This window comes from Ceratotherium simum, chromosome 12 (assembly GCF_057802395.1).
Source record: "Ceratotherium simum simum isolate JZ-2026a chromosome 12, ASM5780239v1, whole genome shotgun sequence".
Taxonomy (NCBI): domain Eukaryota; kingdom Metazoa; phylum Chordata; class Mammalia; order Perissodactyla; family Rhinocerotidae; genus Ceratotherium; species Ceratotherium simum.
Genome location: NC_141911.1, coordinates 12,481,047 through 12,495,534, shown reverse-complemented (window position 1 = coordinate 12,495,534; position 14,488 = coordinate 12,481,047). Strand labels below are relative to the sequence as shown.

The 14,488-nt window shown below is 38.6% G+C and overlaps 1 protein-coding gene across 1 annotated transcript; it reads left to right on the top strand.

The window, feature by feature from the left end:
* The first annotated feature begins 1,847 nt into the window (after positions 1 to 1,847).
* On the top strand, positions 1,848 to 4,055 carry LOC101392891 (disintegrin and metalloproteinase domain-containing protein 20-like). Its single transcript, XM_004433588.3, has one exon. It carries the CDS (start codon positions 1,848 to 1,850, stop codon positions 4,053 to 4,055), a length of 2,208 nt encoding a protein of 735 aa, XP_004433645.3.
* Positions 4,056 to 14,488: the final 10,433 nt, after the last annotated feature.

The window sequence follows — 14,488 nt, the reverse complement described above, 5'->3', positions numbered from 1 at the left end:
AGTAGGTTTAATAGAATAAAGTAGGAACAAGGAGCTTTCCATGAAGAAATGTGAGTAGAGAGGAGCAAAAGCTGTTGCTTTTCATGAAAGGAAGTTTCCATAAATGACAGCAAAATGATTCCGGAGAAAATAGGTCAAGGAACTTAGAATCAAGATAGAAAGGAATTAAGTAGAAATGGGTAGAGGGTCTAGGAGGTAATGCGTCCTTAATCAGGCATCTTTCATTTTTATATTACCAACTATAGGAAGTGGATTTGATCAGTCTGTACTAGATCCCTTAGAGCAGACTTCACTTTTCTATTTTTTCAACTAGGACAAGGCTTCTTGGTGTCATTACTTTAGGCATTCTTGTTACTTTAATGATCTGATGAAGACTAGATATTCTTACTAGAGAAATAAAAATAAGCACTGTACATGTAAAATTTTGAATGCAATTTTACATATTCCTAATGTGTATCTTTGTCCCAACCACTCTGTCCAAATTTGAGCTCCAGACCATTAAATTATCTAGACCCGTATGTTCATTTATGTTTCCCAAGTGTGTAGGGGAGTGTCTGCAAATGTGTTTTCATTAATACCTTATTCAAAGAAGAAAGCAGCAAATTAGTATTGGCATTGTGCTAGTACCAAGTTTCATTTTAACAAATATGTGATAATACATTTGTGTTATTGAGATAATTTTTGTTTCTATTTTTCATACAAAATATATACATGCATTTTTAATTATGAAATAAATACATGTTAAGGTTGAACTCAGGAACTGGTTACCTTGCAATTTTATAAATGTGGGGATTTGATGCCTTTGCCACTGTAAGACAATATTCCCTTCCCCAAAGCTTTCCTTTCTCCTTTTAGGATTCATTGATTTCCTTTGCATTTCTGAAGAAACTTTATTTTGCATTCAGTATACTCTCATCTCCAACCGTTTCTTTCCCAGTTAGTTTGATTTCCTTCCATTTTATATGGCCAGAAGTTTGAAAAGTATTGTTCTAATTGAGAGTGAAATCAAATATAAACACTTTGGATAACATCCATCTATCAACCCAATATACTCCCCCTTCCAATATCATCATTGTCTATTGTTAGGGAGCTGAGGTGCCATTACAGTAGATACTGACATTTGTGAAAGACAATTGACACGATGACTTTTGCAGTTTCACAGTTTTAGATGAAAAGAGGAATCAGAAAGGAGATAGGACAAGCAATATTTGTTACATGGAAGTATACATTACTGACAATGAGAAAAAATATACAGAAATAATTTTTATATCTCTCCTGAGTAATGTGACTAAATAATTTATCATTTGAAGGTGAAAGGAAGACCCATATATTGATATCTACACCAAGTCCACATGTACAAATCAAGATTCCTTCATTAAAACATGATATATGTTCACATTTCCATTAAGCCCCCTTTTTTTAAAATATGTGTCGTGGAAATGTTCACACATATTCACATATTTAGAGAACAGTATAATGAATCACTATGTGTCCTTCATCTAGGTTCAATACATGTCATCCTATGATCAATCACCATTCTTGTGTACACCCACAGTCTCACTCTGCATCACCATTATTTAAGAACAAACGCAATGCAGTATACTGTCATGTCTTGAGCCAAACACTAACCCATTTGAACCCGTACCCTTCTATTCTTCCTCTATCTTGACCTGCTCATAACCCCCACCTCTGTCCCTGCCCTTCTTTATATTTTTTCCTTTAGTGTTTCTGCTCTGATGGTGTGACTCTGCCAGAGGACAGCACTTTAACAACACTGCATATAGCCATCTCAGAGGGAGGAGACCGAACAGTGATGCTTCCTGCTCTGTCCTCTTTGGCTCTCGTCAATGGCTGAATGTGGTGGCTCCATGATGGCTGACAGTGAGGCCCTGGTGCATGCGAGGATCACTCTCCTGCTGCTCTGGCTGAGGGTGTTTCTGTTCCTTTCTGCATGGTCCCAGGTTGGGCTCTCCCAACGCCATGGTCCCCCAGAAGTGGTAATCCCCTTGAAGGTAACAGGCACTAGTGTTGGCATGAATCCTTTAGGCTGGCTCTCTTACAGCCTACATTTTGGGGGCCACAGACACATTGTCCACATGAAGGTCACGAAGCATTTTCTGTCCAGACACCTCCCAGTGTTCACCTATACAGACCAGGGTGCTCTCCTTGAGGACCAGCCTTTTGTCCAGAATGACTGCTACTACCATGGTTATGTGGAGGGGGACCCAGAATCCCTGGTTTCCCTCAATACCTGTTTTGGAGGCTTTCAAGGAATATTACAGACAAATGACATTGTTTATAAAATCAAGCCCCAAAGGCTTTCTACCACATTTGAACATCTAGTATATATGATGGGCAGTGAGGAAACAGAATCCCCACCCATAAGATGTGGATTAACAAATGAAGAAATAGCACGACAACTGAAGTTTCAAGAGAGTGATAATTCCACTTTAATGCAAACGACGTATGAAGGCTGGTGGATCCACAGGCGGTATCTTGAATATGTATCGGTGATAGACAATAGCCAATATACTCATCGCCGAAGGAATGTCTCGCTTGTGCAGCAGGACGTATGTACTATAGTCCATCTGATGGATAGCATTTATGACCAACTGGGAATGGATGTGATTTTAGTTGGAATAGATATCTGGACTAATGAAGACCACATTGCACTAAGTGATGTACGTAGCACTCTGGATACTTTTTGTCCTTGGAAGAGCGAGAACTTGAATACACGCTTGCCCCATGATGCTACACAACTTTTCTCAAGGGCTGCACATGGTGGTACTGGCTTCTCCCACGTGGAAACAATATGCTCTGGTACTCTTGATTGTGGAGTTGTGGCTTTCAGAACTGACGATATACAGTACTTTGCAACGATGGCAGCACATGAGCTCGGTCATCTTTTGGGTATGCACCATGATGATACGACGTGCAAGTGTGGGTTTACAAACTGCCTAATGGCTGATACACAAACAGTGACACCTAAATTCAGCAACTGCAGTTATAATAGATTTTTCGGCGTTGTAGCATATAGAAGATGTATGGAATTTTCACCAAACCCAGATAGGTTCTTTGCCCAGAAACGCTGTGGGAACAGTGTGGTTGAAGCAGGAGAAAAATGTGATTGTGGCTCCTTAGCATTGTGTGCAAAAGATCCGTGTTGTGACTCAAACTGCACTCTGAGTCGTGGCGCTGCTTGTGCTTTTGGGCTTTGTTGCAGAGACTGCACGTACATGCCATCAGGCACCATGTGTAGAAAAGAGGAAAATGAATGTGATCTTCCAGAGTGGTGCAATGGGACATCCTCTGAGTGTCCAGAAGATGTGTACGTACAGGACGGGTTGCCATGCAAGGGCGGTGGCCACTGCTATGAAAAGAGATGCAATAATCGTGATGAACAGTGTAGAAAACTCTTTGGCAAATTGTCCAGGAGTGGACCTCAGAGTTGCTACCAGCAAGTGAACACCCGAGGTGACCGTTTTGGTAACTGTGGTATAACGGCCTATTCATATACAAGATGTAACATCTCAGATGCCCTATGCGGGAGGGTTCAGTGTGAGTATGTGGCAGGTATTCCTACTCTGAAAGACCATTCTACTTTGCTTTCATCTCACATCAATGGCATCACCTGCTGGGGTACAGACTACCATCTTGGAATTACCACACCCGATGTTGGTGAAGTGAAAGATGGTACAGATTGTGGTACAGATCACATCTGCATCCGAAGGAAGTGTGTCCATATATCACATTTGGACAGTCAGTGTACACCTCGGTTCTGCAATTTGAAAGGAGTCTGCAACAATAGACACCACTGCCATTGCAACGTTGAGTGGGAACCTCCCACCTGCAGGGAGGAAGGCAGTGGAGGTAGTCTTGATAGTGGCCCACCCCCTCAGAGAAAAGTGATTGAAACAGAAGAGGAAAAGAAAGAGCCAGGGAAGAGTTACCTGACACTATTGTGGTTGATTCCTTTTCTTGTTTTATTATGTTCAATAATTTTTCTTTTGAAGAGACTCCAAAAAACAAATGAAAAAGAACAGCAGCAGAAATAGAGCAAAATGTTTCGACTTCACCTTAGAAAGGACAGCAAAAAGTTTAGATTTCAAAAGAGAAACCCAATCCCCAATGAACTTTCTCATGTTTGAAGTTTTAGTCTCCTGGCAGTAGAAATGTTACAGTATGTGTCATAATCATTGACAGAAAATTTCTGAGATTTTCTATCATTCGGGATCATAAACATTAGGCATTAAAAAATTAACAAAATAGCATATTTCTACTTTCCATTATTTTAAGCAATTTTAGTGGTTAATTTTTCATGGAATTAGTCTCTTTGTATTTCCTGAGCAAAGGCACAGCTCATAGATGGGGTGTGTGTGTGTGTGTTTAATTTGCTGTCTCTCAATATCAAACATCTTCCCCTTTGTACTCTGCTTTGTCACACAGGGAATGGGAACCTACAAATCGCATTGCATCTTTGTCAGTCATCTCCCTACTACTTTCTGCCAACAGGGGGAACTACAAGGAGACTGGAAACCTAGAAAATTTTTGGATTGCTGTTCATGTCAGGGTTGCCTCATTAACAGCTCTGACCTTGGCAAAGACAGTACCTTTCAGTATGCATACTATTTATATATTATATATATAGAGAGAGTATACTATACTTACACACACACACATATATATATATATTTTTTGTTGTTGTTAACTCCCAGAACCAAAAGTAGTGTCATTCTCAGTGTTACTGGCACAGCTACCAAGCATCTTACCCTAAGAGTTTTGAGACCCAGGTCTTTGAGTCCTCCACCAAATCCTGAGGTTTCAGCACCAGTTTGGCTAACCCTCTCCTCAGAGGTCGAAGTCCTAGATGCAAGGGACCTATGCCAGAGGTGTAGGTTCAAATAACCCCACCTCTTCCTTTTGATCTCCAATCCTAGGAATGATAGCTGCATCTTCTTAGTAACTCACGTTTTATCTCAGTGGTGTCATTTCCCTTTTTGTGACTGAACTCTGACTAACATAGTACTTATCTTGGTATAAGGGAGAACGCAGGAAGGAGACTGACAGCAGGTTTGAATTTTTCATACCACTGCCTTTACCATCTTAGGGACATGATTTACACTTTCATAGAATTACTTCAAAATCTGAAAAGATAGGAAAATAATTCTTGCCACCCAACTTCTTTGTAACTTTAGTTATAACATAGGATAAAGAAGATAGTTACAATTCTATACGGGATATATAAGTCTTGGCAGACCATGATTCCTCTAGGAAAAAACCTAAAAAATTACAATTTAATTTAAGAACTATTATATTTTGGACACAAGACATAGTAAAAGCAGGCTTATCTCAAGCACATGTAGTGTCTCCTCATAATGCACTTATCTGATTTTGATGTTGCATATTGCAAGAGGTTGGAGAGCTGGGTTGTGAACCTCTAGGCAATAGGGATTAATCCCCCATAATCTTTCAGAGCTGAGAAAATAGAGCCACATAAACTCACAACTGAAAGCCTAGCAGGCCCATGCCTGAGCAACATCAGAAAAGGAGAATTAGTCCAAGATATACCAAACATACCTCTGACCTGGCACAATCCACGATTGGATTTAGGGAACCAGCTCCTTAGTGTATCTTCCTAACAGAGGAAAGAGAAAACTCTCCAGAGGAGCCACCTGGAGCTTCTACGGTTGTTTTACACAGCAATCACCTGCATACAGTAAAACATTATCATATATGCAAAGAGTCAAATCTTCTGACCTATTACTAAGAGAAGGAAAAAAAGAAGGAAATAAAAGAAGGAGAGACTACAGGTAGTGTCAGGATGATCCAGATAGTGGGGCAAGTGTACACACAAAAAAATAACTATGATTAATACATTTTAAAAGAGAAGATGGGGCTGGCCCCACGGCCTAGTGATTAAGTTCTGCATGCTCCACTTCGGCAGCTGAGGTTTGGTTCCCAGGCCCAGACCTACACCACTCGTCACTGGCCATGCTGTGGCGGCAACCCACGTGCAAAATAGAGGAAGACTGGCATGGATGTTAGCTCAAGGCGAATCTTCCTCAAGCAAAAAGAGGAAGATTGGCAACAGATGTTAGCTCAAGGCGAATCTTCTTCAGCAAAAAAAATAAAAAATAAATAAGATAAAATAGAAGAAAAATATACAAAATACAAGAAAGTATATAGAATATTCTCAGTGAGGTGGAATCTATACAAAAGTATCAAATGGACATTTTAGAACTAAAAATTACTGTGTACGGTAAGAATTCAGTGGATAGTTTGAAAAGTGGTTTGGACCTATCAGATTACAGAATTACTCACATGGAAGACGGGTCAACAGAAAAATCTTCACAGTGAGGTACACAGAAAAACAAAAACACAAAAATGAGAGCGTAAGAAATATATGGAATATATCAAAAGCTCTAACATCCCTAATGTTGGAGACCTAGAGGTAGTGAAAAGAGAGAATGAATAGAAATAATATTCAGCAGATACTTGTTGGCAATTTTTTTAAAAGGGAGAAAAGGTATCAACCTATTGCTTCAGAGTAGGTCACTTACGTCTCAGAGACATGGTCAATTTTCCTTTCTTTTGTTTCTTCAGATTGTGAGATTCTTAATAATCTGTCTTCAAGTTTGCTGATTCTTCTGCCTGCTGAAGACTTCTGCTAATCTCCCTCACCAATTTTTTTATTGTGATTATTATACTTTTCAGCTCAAGATTTCCCATTAAATTCTTCTTATTTATTTGTTTATTTATTTATTTTAGATTTTACGTCTTTACTGATATTCAGAATGGCTTATCTACGGCTACTATTTGGTCAGAAGTTGTGCTTAATCCCCTTAAGCCATTGAGGCCTCTATCCTTTGTTGATGAATTTGATTGTGGCCTGAGAATGTTTCAAATCTGCTGTATAGCATACTCTGATTGCTACTGAGTGGATGCACCTTAGCACATGTGCACAGCCTTCTAGACACACAGTGATGAGTGTGTTCCAGGAGGAATCTTGTTGGCTCTCTTTCCCTTGTCTCTTTGTTAAATTTCTGGTGGATTGCCATTTTGCTTGTTGCTATTAGGTTCATGGAGTTGACAGCCCACTCTTAATACTTAGCACCAAAATCCATTCTTTTCAACAATATCCTTATTCATGAACTTCACCATTCTCTGTACCAAATAAAGTCTGTCTCCTCATCAGAGCTCTCCCTATGACCTGCCTCTCTCCCAGCAGCACATCTATGCCACTACACAGGAGCTCTAGGTGTAGACAGTATATCTCTCTATCAGAGTGACATTCCCACTCCACAAGTTGATGCAAGAGGAAGATGGTAGATCATGGTCTTCTTAGCTTGCCCCTCCTGGCTTAGAACAGTTGCTCTACAAATGAGCTGGGTCAAGTAAAATTGGGGACTCAGTATTCTAGGCCTGCTGTGCCTGACGCATAACTCTCATCGTTTAGTGAGAGCTGGGGAATTAAATTTGTTCATGTCCACATAATATATAATTTCCAAAACAGGAAGCTATGGCAGGAATAGGTAAGTGTGAGGTCTGCTCTACTCGGGTGAAACTATAGCACCAGACTGGGAGCTTAGGGTTGAATGAACCCCCTTTGTCTTGGCGACATCTGTCCAGAATACAGAAAATAACACAGACCTGGAGGGAGAGATTGTGTTATAGGTCAAATGCCACAGTTTCTTTTAGCTATTATCAAGTTTTACAAGATCTGTTTGGACAAATGTTTCTCCATTTCTCGTATGCCTTTAGATCAATTTCCAGAAACATTAATTTTTAAAAAAATTTCCAACAGTTAAATGATTGTGCACTAAGGAGAGGATATACTTAGCTCTTCACACAAGCACTCTAGAACTCCCACTCACCTTACATTTTTAAGAAAAAAAACAGTACCAGATATCCAGGACTATTCTAAAGCTATAGAAATTAAGATAGGCACTGACCAGTGAAAAAGAACAGAGAGACCAGATGGACATTTTAATAGCTTGCGCTGGTCAGTTGATATCCATGTGAAAACAACATATCTTTACCTTTACCTCACACTGTACACTAAGATCAATTCCAGATGGATTTAGGATCTAAAGTCAAAAGTAAGTCAATAAAGCTATCAAAGGAAAACAGAGACAGATGACTTTAAGACCATAGAGAAGGCAAAGTTTACTTGAACAAAAACAAAATCTGTAAGTGAAAACCTTACTTGCTAAATAGGACAGTAAAAATAAGAGTGTCTGTTGTACAGAAAACACCATTAAAGAAGGAAAATGCAAGCCACTTGGATATTTAGAGAATATATTTGCAAAATGCATATACGAAAAATGATTCATATACAGAATATATGGGACTCTTGCAACAACACTATGATATTAAAGACAGCCTAATGGAAAACTGGCCAAAGAACACAGTCACTTCTCAAAAGAGGATATCCAATAGCCAGTAAACATATAAAAAGGTGATAAACTTTGTAGTTACCAGGGAAATGCAAATTTAAACTGCATTTTGATCACATTTTATACATGCCAGAATGGCTAAAATGAAAGTTTGATTGAACATATCATATGTAAGCAAGGTTATGGATAATTAAAACTCTAATACATTGGTGCTGGGTGTGAAAGTTGGTAGACACACATTGGAAAACTGCTTTGAACTACTTCCTATGCCTGAATATATTATATATTGTGAGCAATTCAGTCTGAGTTATAGGCCCAATGGAAATTTCTCCACATGTTCACTGAATGTCATGTACTACAATGTTCATAGAAATACTAATAAGAATGGCCCAAAACTGGAAACAAACAAATGTCCATCAAAGGTAGCCTGGATAAATAACTTGTGTTATATTCACACGCTAGAGTACTACACAGGAACAGGAAGGAATGCTTTACCAATATATGTTACAAAATGAATGAGTTTACAGAGTATTGAGTGAAATAAATGAGCTACAGTAGAGTCCACTTTATAAGTTATGAAAGTTATGAACTTATAAAAGGTATATGTTCATTTATAGGAAGCACAAAACAGGTGAAACTAATCCAGGCTATTAAAACTTAGGATAGGGCTTTTTCTTGAAGGACACACAAAGTATGCATAGTTTACCTAAATACAAAATTTTAAAATAAATAACATAAAGTACGGAAAAGTTTAGATAATATAAAAATGTAAGTTTTGAAAACAAGACCTTCTGAAAGCTTTTTTGGGGTGCTGCCTGGCCAAGCTTGACTGCTCTCTTTGCCTCACTTTGGTTTAGAAAAAAATAATGCAATCTGATTTCTCTTCAAATAGATGATTCATGCCAAAATATATATTTATTAGAATAGCTGAATATTTTGTCTGTTTTAGTACATAGTAGTTTTTTTTTTTTTTGGTGAGGAAGATTGGCGCTAAGCTAACATCTATTGCCAGTCTTCTTCTTTTTACTCAAAGACTGTCCCTGAGCTAACATCTGTGCCCATCTTCCTCTATTTTGTATGTGTGACACCACCACAGCATGGCTTGATGAGCAGTGTGTAGGTCCACGTCTGGGATTCGAACCCGTAAACCCTGGGCCACTGAAGTGGAGCACGTGAACTTAACCACTATGCCACCAGGCCAGCCTCAACAGTACATTTTTAAACATATAAAATGAGTCCTTTAAGAATCAAAATGGAAAAACTAAATAAAACAGTGAAATCAATTAGGAAAGTCATTTTATGAAATTAAAGTGAATCTATTCATAGACATGTAACAAAAACTGTACTAGTGAGTGTAGAGGGAAGAAACCGGATATTTAAAATTAAAAGCCATGCTCATTTAGTAGAAGCTCTTCATTAATTGATAGCACCAATATTTTGAAATAAAAAAAGAGGTTGTTGACATAGCAGCAGCCTTTATTCTCAAAGGCTCAGCTGTGACTGGTCCAAGAGGGGCATGTAATATGTAATACCATTCCTAATGTCAAGTGATTGCTTTAGGTGGGAGCATGAGATTCAGTTCTGGTAAAAAATATGTAAAGGGAAGTTTACTAAGAGGGGCCTCCTGGAAGAGTTTTTTTTTTTTTCCTGTTAAAAAATAGAGGGGGGGGAGTGATGTCAGGGTCATGGCAGAGTGAGCTTCCCCATAAACTCTTCCCCCAATAAGATACAACAAAAGGAACAGTCACAGACAACAACGGAATCCTAGACACCGAAAAGCAACATTGGAAAGATCCACACTGCCACACATCTGAGAGTAGAATGTGCTGGGGCCCCCGGAGAAAGTAGGGAGAGGTAAGGAGAACTCCTCTCCCTCCCCATCAGATCAGTGATGCTGGCCCACGGGGCTCCCAGAGAGGGGGGAGGGGCGGCTCTCTGCGGGGAAACTGTAGCTCTTCGGGCTCTCTCAGCCAGTGGGAAACTCCCACACAGATGACTCAGAACTGCTACAGGGGTACCATCAACATCTGAGCACCCCAGGAGAGTGGATAATGAGGGGCGAGCGAGAAGCCCCCCACGCCAGGGACCCAGCGGGCAAAAGAGAGAGCCACCCCCCTCGCCGCATGCCAGACACTGCAGCTCAGCCGACCAGACCAGAACAAGCAGCCGGCCGATTGCAGCAAGCAGCCGGGGCAGAGTGCAGGGGGCTCAGAATACATAGCCCTTAGCCCCTACACAGTGGCAGAGGGTGGAAATTGCAACCAGATATTTCCAGTATGAGGAAAAACAAAGCAAATACAGGAAACACAATGCAAAGGTACATAAAGTCACCAGACCAGAAGGAAAATGACAAGCACCCAGAAACCAACTCTGAAGACACAGAAATCCATAACCTAAAATACAGAGATTTCAAAATAGCTATCATAAAAAAACTCAATGAAATATGAGATAACACAAACAATTCAATGAGATTAGGAGTATCTTCACAAAAGAGATTGAAATCATAAAGAAAAACCAATCAATACTGATGGAGATGAAGAACACAATGGAGGAGATAAAGGAGAATCTGGAAACTTTAAAGAACAGAGCTGACAATATGGAGGAAAGAATTAGCATTATAGAAGATAGGAATACAGATATGCTCCAGATGGAAGAGGAGAGAGAATTAAGACTAAAAAGAAATGAAGAAAGTCTCTGAGAAATATCTGACTCTATTAGGAAATGTAACATAAGAACTATAGGTACTCCTGAGGGAGAAGGGAGGGAAAGAGGAACAGAGAGCCTATTCAAGGAAATAATAGCTGAGAACTTCCCAAATCTGGGGAAGGAGCAAGAAATATCAATAAGTGAAGCCAATAGGTCGCCTAAATACGTCAACAGGCACAGGCCTACTCCACGACATATAGTGGTAAGGTTAGCTAAAGTCAATGACAAAGAAACAATATTAAGGGCAGCTAGACAAAAACAAAAAATAATGTACAAAGGAATTCCCATCAGGCTCTCAGTGGATTTCTCAACAGAAACTTTACAGGCTAGGAGAGACTGGAATGATATATTCAAAATACTGAAAGACAAAAACTTTCAGCCAAGAATACTCTATCCAGCAAAAATATCCTTCAAATATGATGGAGAAATAGTAACTTTCTCAGATAAACAAAAGCTAGGAGAGTTCATGGCCATGAGACCCCCCACTACAAGAAATACTCAAGAAGGCCCTCAGGCCTGAAGAAAAGAAGAGAAAGGGAATACAAAGCTTGGAGCAAGGAGAAAAATAGGCAGACAAAATCAGAAAAATAGTAGATCTTTACAGGAATAGGTTAGCAACCACTTAAATACCAAAATCAAAGATCAATGGAAGGAATTCACCAAAAACAAATATAACCTCATCACTGTAAACACACAGCCACAACACAAGATAGAATAAGGTATAACAAGAACGACTTAGAAGGGGAAGAGGAAACTGATTGAATTGAGTTAGTATAAGGAAATAAGAGGCCATCAGATAATGGACTATCTCATACACAAGATTTTTTATACAAACCTCAAGGTAACCACTAAACAAATAATCAAAACAAAATCACATAGGATAGACAAAGAGAAAACTAGAAGAGTCATAAGACAGAACAACCAAACTGAATTGGCAGTTGGAAACAAATGGGACAAGAAACAAAGGAAATGCAAGAGAACAGGAAAATAAATGACAAAACAGCAACATTAAGCCCTTATATATCAAGAATTACCCTAAATGTAAATGGATTGAACTCTCCAATCAAAAGATACAGAGTGGCAGGATGGATTAAAAAGCAAGACCCAACAATATGCTGCCTCCAGGAAATGCATCTCAGCTCTAAAGGCAAGCACTGGCTCAGAGTGAAAGGACGGAAGACAATACTCCAAGCTAATGGAAAACAAAAGAAAGCAGGTGTTGCCATACTCATATCAGACAAAGTAGACTTCAAGATAAAACAGGTTAAGAGAGACAAAGAAGGGAAATATATAATGATAAAAAGGACACTCCACCAAGAAGACATATCAATTATAAATATATATGCACCCAACATAGGAGCACCAAAGTACATAAAGCAACTATTAACAAACCTAAAAGGAGATATTAACAACAACACAATAATAAAGGGGATCTTAATACCCCACTCACATCAACGGATAGATCATCCAGACAAAAAGTCAATAAAGAAACAGTGGACTTAAATGAGAAACTGGACGAGGTGGACCTAGTAGACATATACAGAGCACTCCATCCAAAAATAGCTGGCTACACATTCTTCTCAAGTGCGCATGGAACATTCTCAAGGATAGACCATATGGTGGGAAACAAAGCAAGCCTCAATAAATTTAAGAAGATTGAAATCATAACAAGCATCTTTTCAGACCATAATGCTATGAAACTGGAAATCAACCACAAAAAAAAAAACTGGGAAAGTGACAAAAATGTGGAGATTAAACAACATGCTACTGAACAACCAATGGATCATTGAAGAAATTAAAGGAGAAATCAAAAACTATCTGGAAACAAACGAAAATGATAATATGCCATATCAAACCATATGGGATGCAGCAAAAGCGGTCCTGAGAGGGAAACTCATAGCAATACAATCCCACCTTAACAAACAAGAAAAAGCCCAAACAAGCAACCTTAAATTACACCTAACAGAACTAGAAGAAGAAGAACAAAGCCCAAAGTCAGCAGAAGGAGAGAAATAATAAAAATCAGAGCAGAAATAAATGAAATCAAGACCAAAAAAACAGTAGAAAGGATTAATGAAACCAAGAGTCAGTTCTTTGAGAAGATAAACAAAACCGACAAACCCTTAGCCAGACTTACTAAGAAAAAAAGAGAAAAGGCTCAAGTAAATAAAATTAGAAATGAAAGAGGAGAAATTACACTGGATACCATGGAAATACAAAAGATTATAAGAGAATATGATGAGAAACTATATGCCAACAAATTGGAAAATCTAGAAGAAATGGATAAATTCTTAGACTCATACAACCTCCCAAAACTGAACCAAGGAGAAATGGAGAATTTGAACAGACCAATCACAAGTAAAGAGATTGAAATAGTAATCAAAAACCTCCCAAAAAATAAAAGTTCAGGACTAGATGGCTTCTCCAGTGAATTCTACCAAACATTCAAAGAAGATTTAATACCCATCCTTCTCAAACTATTCCAAAAAATAGAGGAAGATGGAACACTTCCTAACTCATTCTACGAGGCCAACATCACCCTGATACCAAAGCCAGACAAAGACAATACAAAGAAGGAAAATTACAGGCCAATATCACTGATGAACATAGACGCAAAAATCCTTAACAAAATATTGGCAAACTGAATACAGCAATACACTAAAAACATCATACACCATGATCAAGTGGGATTTATACCAGGGACGCAGGGATGGTTCAACATCTGCAAATCAATCATTGTGATATACCACATCAACAAAACAAAGAATAAAAACCACATGGTCATCTCAATAGATGCAGAGAAGGCATTTGACCAGATACAACATCCATTTACAATAAAAACTCTCAATAAAATGGGTATAGAAGGAAAGTACCTCAACATAATAAAGGCTATTTATGACAAACCCACAGCCAACATCATACTCAATGGGGAAAGACTGAAAGCCATTCCTCTGAGAACAGGAACAAGGCAGGGCTGCCCACTCTCACCACTCTTATTCAACATAGTACTGGAGGTTTTGGCAAGAGCAATAAGGCAAGCAAAAGGAATAAAAGGAATCCAAATAGGCAACAAAGATGTGAAACTCTCACTATTTGCAGATGACATGATTTTATATATATAAACCTAAAGAATCCATTGGAAAACTATTAGAAAAAATCAACAACTACAGCAAAGTCACAGGGTACAAAATCAATCTACAAAAATCAGTTGCATTTCTGTATGCTAATAATGAACTATCAGAAAGAGAGCTCAAAAAGATAATACCATTTACAATTGCATCAAAAAGAATAAAATATCTAGGAATAAATCTTACCAAGGAGGTGAAAGACCTATACAATGAAAACTACAAGACATTATTGAAAGAAATCGATGATGACAAAGAAAT